The 9,119-nt window shown below is 38.2% G+C and overlaps 1 protein-coding gene across 1 annotated transcript in view; it reads left to right on the top strand.

Annotated features, from left to right (window-relative positions):
* The first annotated feature begins 7,808 nt into the window (after positions 1-7,808).
* Positions 7,809-9,119, top strand: part of SLC9A4 (solute carrier family 9 member A4) — a 58,447-nt gene continuing 57,136 nt past the window's right edge. Inside the window, exon 1 of the mRNA XM_023211284.2 lies at positions 7,809-8,593. Within this exon, the coding sequence (XP_023067052.1) occupies positions 8,338-8,593 (256 nt within the window). The 5' untranslated portion in view covers positions 7,809-8,337. The remainder of the gene's footprint in view (positions 8,594-9,119) is intronic.

Below are 9,119 nucleotides of genomic sequence, written 5' to 3'. Positions count from 1 at the left end.
CAGAACATGTTATCCACCTACCTTAATGAGAATCAGTGTTCCTCGAAATCCAGTGTCATGGTCCCCCTAAGGGAATAGGAATTTAGTTGAGGAAAGAAATAAAAGAGGGAAAACAGACCTACCAGGCATTCCTAACGTAGGTGGTGGTGGTGATAGGTGATGGGTTGAGTGGGGTGGAAGTGGGAGGGGATCAGCCCTTGGAACATAGAGGAAAGATTAGGGAAGATACAATTGCTGGCTCAGCTGTTTTAGACTGGGTTCAACTAGCCCTGTGACTCATTGTCTAAACAGTGGTGACTGGTGACAATGTGGGTAAATAGAGAAGGATGACACATTTCATTTTTAACCACCTGGCTGTCGGATTTCAACCATCCAATAAATTTAGGATGTTTTGTGGACCAGTAACTTATTAGGAAGTATTATAGGATTCTAAAGGACATTAGACTTCTACCTATATGGAGTTTATAATCGCTTTGAAATCAAATGAATCGAATACTTTTTTCGTATGAATTCTGTATTAAGCATTTTTCTTTCTGTTATGTGTCATGTCACCTAATCCTCAAACATCTTTAGAATAGGCATCCTCATCATAATCATCATCATCGTGGATAAAGTAGCTGAGACTGAAAGAGGTTTAAGATGTGCCCAAGTTCACATAGCTTCAAATTTTTCCCCCTTGCAAAGTTTGTATTCCCTTAGGGAAGCTATCATAGTAGAACTGTAAGAATCTGACATTAACTCTGGTGTGAAGATCTGTCTTATTACGAAGCTTACATTCATGCCCACCCCATCCACCCACACTACACTGTGGTATTTCCCCTCTCCTTCTATACTGGGGGGTCTCCTGGACTTGATTTTACCTTTATCAGGCCCCTCTGTTTCACTCTGAGTAGTGGAAGTTTGACTTTGGGGAGCAGAGAGAGAGCTCAACTTTCTGTCCTGAAAGCAGGGTCATAGCTTTTGACTTCCCTCCAACTTAAGATACAGGCTTTCAATTTAGGGGTATGATATACCAGAACTTGATCCAAGGCCATCCAGCTTAATTGCTAGCTATGGTCTTGGAAAGCAAATCATCCTTCTGGACAGCATTGACCGATTCTCTATCACTACTCTTTTTCATTTGTCTTCCTAAAAAAGAATGTAAATTTGAGCCCTGACAAAGTATCAAGAATTCAGGGGCAAGCAACAGACACTTTATTCTCAGAGTGCTACACAAATACTTTCTGGTGAAGTCAACTATGACCACACATTATGGGAAGGAAGAAAAGGTGTGCTGATTATTTTGTTGAAAACTATTCTTGGAGAGAAATGACTTTCTAATTCATCATGTGTAAAATATGGTATCAGTTCAGCATTTTTTTTTTTTTTCCTTTGGAGTTTTTCTAAAACAAAAGTTGCCTCTAGAAAAAACTGAGGGTAAAAAGGGAAGAATGTTCCCTAAGCTCCTCTTCTGGCTATGCACAGTTGAAACCCTGGGGGATGGGAGATTCTCTTGCCATGTGTACCACCCTCAATTAGTCCCATGAGGGAAGACAGGATATGGCAACCTAAATTATGAGGCACCCACTGGGGAGAGGAGGTCTGGCCATTCCTTTCCTTCCCTGCCACTGGGCTCTACATGTGAGAGCGTTTCTATGAACAGATGACAAGAACCACAGGGATTCTTGGGACTGGCACCAAAAAGGGGTCAGGAAGGCAGGTCAGAGGAGGTCAAGTTTCTACAACCAATACAGTTATCTGAATAATTAGATCAAAACTGTCAGGTATCCAATAGCTTGCTGCTGACCTAAAATTGCAGGATGATTCTTTTAACTCTCTGCCTTGCAAGTGAAAACTGTTTATATTTTTCCCTTCACCATCACAAGTATAAACAGAAAAGTGCCCAGCACCCTGCGATACTCCGATGCACCTGTGAATGGATCTTTTCCAAGAAATTAAGTTAACTGATAATTATTATTTGGATCATATTACCATGTAGACACATCAAGACGAATTTGGTTTCAATTAACCTTGAGGCTCCAACTATAAGGCTCCCACTTATCAATTGCCCTGACCCTTCCTAAATGTCTGCATCCTCTTTCTAGTCAGAGAAACCTGCACAACACAAGTGTCTTATTTTAACGTCACACCCTCTTCCTGAGGCACCTTTTTCTTTCCTGTTATTCCCAGGATAGATGATGGCACATTCGGCACATCATTTGAATGAATGCAAGTCCTGCTCATTTCCGTTTCATCCTCTCCCTGCTTTTTATTACTTAGTGTTTCCTATGTGCCACACTGTTGTAAGCACCCTATGAATATTAACTCATTTAATTAATTGTAGTAATTTTTGTCCATTTGATCTTCATTATTTTGTAAGTGGACATCAGGTTTTCCAGCGCCATTTGTTGAAAAGGGTATTCTTTATATATTGAATTGTTCTGACACACTTGTCAGAAATCAATTGATCATAAGGGAAAAGGATTTCTGGACTATTCATCATGTTCTGTTGCTCTGTATGTCTATTCTTATGCCAGCATCTCATTAATTTGATTACTCTAGTTTTGTAATAAGTTTTGAATTTGAGAAGTATCAATTTTCCAAATTTGATCTTCTTTCAATAAGATTTGTTGGGTATATTCCTTATGAATTTCAAGACCAGCTTATTAGTTTCTGAAAAAGGAAAAAAGACACAATTTTGGTAGAGACTGTGTTGAATCTGTAGTTCTTTTTATTATTATTATACTTCAAGTTCTGGGGTACATGTGCAGAACGTGCAGGCTTGTTACATAGGTATACACGTGCCATGGTGGTTTGCTGCACCCTTCAACTCGTCTCCTACATTCGGTATTTCTCCTGTTATCCCTCCCCTAGCTCCCAACTCCGTGACAGGCCCTGGTGTGTGATGTTCCCCTCCCTATGTCCATGTGTTCTCATTGTTCAACTCCCACTTATGAATGAGAACATGCAGTGTTTGGTTTTCTGTTTTTGTGAAAGTTTGCTGAGAATGATGGTTTCCAGCTTCATCCATGTCCCTGCAAAGGACATGAACTCATCCTTTTATATGGCTACATAGTATTCCATGGGGTATATATGCCACATTTTCTTTATCCAGTATATTATTGATGGACATTTGGGTTGGTTCCAAGTCTTTGCTATTGTGAATAATGCCACAATAAACATATGTGTGCATGTGTCTTTATAGTAGAATGATTTATAATCCTTTGGGTGTATACCCAGTAATGGCATTAGAGGGTCAAATGGTATTTCTAGTTATAGATCCTTGAGGAAACACCACACTGTCTTCCATGATGGTTGAACTAATTTACACTCCCACCAATAGGGTAAAAGCATTCCTATTTCTCCACATCTTCTCCAGCATCTGTTGTTTCCTGACTTTTTCATGATTGCCATTCTAACTGGCATTAGATGGTATCTTGTTGTGGTTTTGGTTTGCATTTCTTTAATTACCAGTGATGAGCATTTGTCTTATGTCTGTTGGCTGCATAAATATCTTCTTTTGAGAAGTGTTTGTTCGTATCTTTGGCCCACTTTTTGATGGGGTCGTTTGTTTTTTTCTTGTAAATTTAAGTTTTTTGTAGATAGTTCATTTTTGAGACAGTTGACTACATAACAATATTAAGTCTTCTGATGCAGGAACAGAGATATCTTTCCATTTATTTAGATCTTCTTTACGTTCAACAATTTTTTTTAGAGTACAAGTGTGACACTTTTTTGATAAACTTATTCCTAAAAATTGTATTTTTGATGCGATTATAAATGGCATTGTTTTCTTAATTCTGTTTTGTTTTATTCATTGTCACTATAAAACACAATTTGCTTTTGCATATTGATCTCATATCCTACAAGCTTGTTGAATGCATTTATTATATCTAATGTTTTTTAGTCAATTATTCAGGATATTCTATTTAAATATTTTAGAATAATCTATTTAAAAGATCATACCAATGGAAATAGTTTTATTTTATCCTTCCAATCTGAATGCCTTTTATTTCTTTTCATTGTCCAAATGCCCTGACTAAAAGCAGCTCTAGTAGAATACTGAATGGAAGCGGCAAGAGTGTATCTCCTTGTCTTGTTCCTGTTCTTTCAGGGAAATGTATTTAGTCTTTCCCCATTAAGTATGATGTTGGCTGTGCATTATCACGTTGAAGAAGTTCCCTTCCATTCTTGATCTGTGGAGTGTTTTCAAAATAAAAGGTTGTTGATTTTGTCACATGCTTTTCTCAGTCTGTTGAAATGGTCATGTGGTTTTGCCTTAATTCTACTGATATGCATGTTACATGAAATAATTTTTAAATATTAAGCCAACCTTGCCTTCCTGAGATAAATCCCACTTTTTATACATAAGTTTGAATTCTTACGTCTTCTTCATAGATTGACACTTTTCTTTTTCTTAAATGTCCCTCTTTAGCTCTAGTAACATTTATTATTTTAAACCCTATTTTGTCAGTGTAAAGCCACTCAAGCTCTCTTAGCATACTGTTTGTGTGATAAATCTTCCCATTTTCTTTTTTATTTTCAACCTACTGGTATCTTTGAAACTAAATTTTTTTTCTGCCTAAAACCCAGGTATTTTAGATGATATGTTGTAGCAATTCTTGATGCTGCTTTCTCTCCCTCCCCAGACTCCAGGGCTTTTTGTTGCTTAATTGTTTGCTGTTTGTTTAGTGACTTGGCTGGACTATATCAGCAAAGTCTATTTCCCTGTGCAGCTTTTTATGTTGCTCCTCAGCCAGTGAAGCCTGGGGCATGGTTATAATACCCCTAAGCCCTTTCTCCCTTCCCCCAAAATAACAATGGTTTTAGCAGGCTTCTCTGACTTTCTTTCAGTGATCTGTTACGCTTCTAGCTGGTCTGTTGTATCTATTGATATCACCCTCAACTGTTAGCCTCCAGTAACTGCTGGCTGATATGGCCTATTGTTTTCAACAATGCATTGGGTCTTAAATTACTCCACAGTGTGATCTATTTAAAGTCAGGCCCCTTTGCAGGGTAATCTTCGAGAGCAGTCTTTGAGACATGTTATAACCTCAGGAGAGCTCTTTTCTTTTTTTTTTTTTTTTTTATTATACTTTAAGTTCTAGGGTACATGTGCGTAACGTGCAGGTTTGTTACATATGTATACATGTGCCATGTTGCATCCATCTCTTTTTCTGGTTCTTCTGTTAAACTTCCAGTTGTTCTACTCTTTAACTTACTGCAATCATGGGGTTACTAGCTTTACTTCCTTGCTCACAACCTAAATCTTCATTGTTTTTGACAGTGCCCTTAGGCTTGAACGTCTCTATATTTTGTTTCAACTAAAGTTAGTCTACTTAGAGTTAGCTATAGAGTTCTCTGTTCTATAGCCTGTCTCCTCTCCTTGGCAGAACCTCTGTTCCACTACTCTGGAGATGGGGACAGAGACAGTAACCTACTTCTCTTGGAGAGATACCCCTAATGTGTCAGTGGGATGCTGGACTGGGGCAGTAGCCACTGGTCATCTTGGTTTATTTCCCCTGTTGTGAAAACTCAGCCTTATGAACAAGTTGAGAGTTATCAGGGTCCAGTATTCCTAGTTTGCTGTTTCTGGGGTAGATTCAGTTACACTTGCCTGTAATAGAGTCTGTTCAACATATTACTGGGATTGGAGTAGGGCAGAGTCTGGTTACATATGCTGAAAACCTGACTTTTCTGGGTAGAAACTGTAGTCCTAAACTGGGATCTGGGATTAGAGGCAGCCCCATTCTCTTGGCTATATTCATCCAGAACAGAGTTTTTCTCACATAGAGTTGAGGGGTGGGTAGAGAAAACAGGCCATGACTTCATCTCTTTCCAATATTCAGAAGATTTGTTTCAATTTCTGTCTGTTCTTGGGACAATTTCCAGAGACTATGTGGTTGTTTTTGATTTTTAATGATCTCACCAGTTATAGTTGTTTCACTAGGAAGAGAGTCTATGGTGCCTCTCACGCTGTCATTCTGGAAGAGCTTCTCCCTTCTTCCCCCTTTCCCCTCACTTTTGCTGCCCTTGGTTTGCACCTCTCATGGAAGCTTTGTCTCACATACACTTTCTGGGGAACTTATATTAAGAAAGCATTTTAGAAAGAATGTTCAGACATCTGTATGAAAGTACTGCATGAATGGAACTGATGCCAATGGTTGATGAAGTGGGCTGCTACATCTTAACATGGACCACAAGTTAGTAGACTATTGCGGAACTCAAGTTGTTCTCCTACCATCCTCCCAAGATTGACCTTCTTACTCTGAGAGGGACTGGACTATCAGCCGTCAGGTGATCATAAGGCTAAACGGGTTGCCATATACTCACAAAATTGGGAATTTCAGAGCAGGAAATGGTTACTAGGTATGGACAGCATCTTTATTTTATAGATGAGAAAACTAAGGCTCAAACAGGTGATTTTCCAAAGCCAATAAGATAATTAATATCTGAGTAAATAAGGCTTTTGATTCTTAGTTTTGGTCTTTCCACAAGGCACTATGCAAGACTTGCTCATTTCTTTTTAGAAAAAAAAAAAAAAGAACAATAAAATGCAAATAAAAATAAAACACCTATTATAAAGCAGCTTTCTATTAAAGGATATTCATATATTCTTTGAGAAAAAATTATTGACTCAATGTGGGTACCCTTCTTGTAGTCCACCTGACAGTCTCATTGCAGTGACTGAATCTAATCTATTTTGGAGTCAAACTGAAGGAAAAAGAAAAAATATTCATATATGAACTTTTAATTCTATTGCCTCACTATGAATTTGCATCTAGGTGTTAGCCCTTCTCAGCCATTCCTTTCTCAATTTCCCAGTGATGTTTGCTGAGTGTGTGTGTGTGTGTGTGTGTGTGTGTGTGTGTGTGTTGGGTGGGAGGAAATCCCCTGCACTCACTAATATGAACTAAGAAAAAAAAACACATGTAAAGAGATGTTGAGATAGTATATGGATGATGTATTATTCTCATTTTTCACTGAGTATCAGTAATCGTTGCAACAGTGTTATGTGTTATCCTAAAAGAATAAGAAATGTAATTTAAAATAAAAACTAACATTTAAGTGCCAATGATATGCCAAATTCTTTACTTACTTTGTCTCATTTAATGTCAGCTACTCAATGAGACAGATATTTTCCTCCCCATTTCAGATAAAGAATTTCTGAAAGGTAATTAACTTCACGAAGGTCACATGGCCACAAGTAGAAGAGTGAGAAGTAGGCTCATAAAAATTATCTCAAAATTCTTTCATCAACACTCTATGATTCTGCTTCTTTTCAACAACAACAAACGTTTTTTAAATGGAAAATCTGGATGTGCCATGGAGTTTTACAAATCCAGGTATTTAGGTGTATTTATGGAACTTGTTCTTTGGCTTCCTGTTTTTTTTTTTTTAAATCTTAGTGTAAAGTTCATAGAGATCGGGAACTTCATTCCTTCTATGAATGACTGCTCATGGAGTCTGGTAACACGCAAAAGTTTCAGAGTTTGCTACCGTCCTTGTTGTTACCACTTCCTTCTTATCCTCCTTCTTCCTCATGTATAGAGACAACATAAGACAGTTTGCCAGACATTTCTGGTTTGTGCCTATAGCTTTGCATAATTATCATTATTATTATTAATTCCCCAAAGTGTCCTGGTTTAGATACTTTCATGGTCACGTTAATGATCATCACTGAACGTGTGAAGGGTGTTGTATTGCAGATGCCCACTAGGTGTCAGCAGTGTGACCTCCCGAGAACACTCAGAGAAAGGATTTCATTACAAAAGTCAAATCAGAGCAAATAATTAAGTGTAGTTCAAGAGCTACCTGCAGACTTGGCCATTCAAAACAAAAGACAGGGGGAGGAGAGAAGGAACAGGTGCAGATCAGATAGCTCCTTCTTGGGATCTGATAGAGAAGGAAGGTTTCCTTTCCTCATTAGAAGGACTCCAATGATCTGTGGAATGACCACTACAGTATCCTTTTAAATTTTCACCCACAAGACAAAGCCAGTATGCAGTGAAATGAGGAAATGCCTTTAAGTGAAGAGATTTTTATTCCTTTCATAAATTGCTCAAGCCATGATTGGATGGAGGTCCTCCAGGTAACTCCATGGACTTTAACAAGTCTGTTGAATAACTGCGTTTGAGTTGGAAGCTGAGTTGCCTGAACACAAACGATTTAAAGAAGATTAGAAAGCGTCTACATGCAGAGCTCAATAACACGCTCGGAATCTTCTTGGGAGGACCCACAGACTGTACCTATATTACTTTTGACCCAGGTGGATGCAGTCACTTTCTAGAAGCCTCCCCGACTTCAGATGTGTGGCACACATCCACCCAGGGGTGTAGGCAGGAGAAGCCCACAAGAATGGCTCTGCAGATGTTCGTGACTTTCAGTCCTTGGAATTGTTTGCTACTGCTAGTGGCTCTTGAGTGTTCTGAAGCATCTTCTGATTTGAATGATTCTGCAAATTCCACTGCTCAATATGCACCTAACGCTTGGTTTGCTGCTGCCAGCTCAGAGCCAGATGAAAGGATATCTGTTTTTGAACTGGATTATGACTATGTGCAAATTCCTTATGAGGTCACTCTCTGGATACTTCTAGCATCCCTTGCAAAAATAGGTAAGTCCTTAAACACCTGGTTTGGTGAGTTATTTTTTTTGCATAAGATAGTGAATGTGAAAATGCCTTATAGATAATGGGCTAAGAGGATTTTAACTGTTACTGCTATTACATTAAAAATTCTCTTCCCTTCAGTCAAGGGAAAGTCATAACTGCATTTTACTAAGCTGTTTAATACTTTGAGATTGTGCTTTGAAATTTGAGAGCATACTTCTGTGTACTGGGCTGTGTTGGTTTCTTCTCATTTCAGGGTGACAACCATGTGACATTGTTGACACGCAAAACTCTCAAATTGCATGTTTAAAAATATAGAGAATAAAGCACATAGACCTGGGCATGATGCAAGGTGGAAATTTCAAATTTCAGGAACCACATAATGTTTCTTCTATAAAATGTTCTTGGCTGTGTAATTGTGGGCTTCATCAATGACCCCATTGTTTATTCTTTAAAAGTAGCATGTGCTTCTTGCAAATTGACAGAAAGCAAAAAAAAAAAAAAAAAAAAAAAAAAAAAAAAAAAAAAAAAA

Source organism: Piliocolobus tephrosceles, chromosome 15, assembly GCF_002776525.5.
Source record: "Piliocolobus tephrosceles isolate RC106 chromosome 15, ASM277652v3, whole genome shotgun sequence".
Taxonomy (NCBI): Eukaryota; Metazoa; Chordata; class Mammalia; order Primates; family Cercopithecidae; genus Piliocolobus; species Piliocolobus tephrosceles.
The sequence above is the reverse complement of the archived record's forward strand: the minus strand, read 5'-3'. Positions and strand labels throughout refer to the sequence as shown.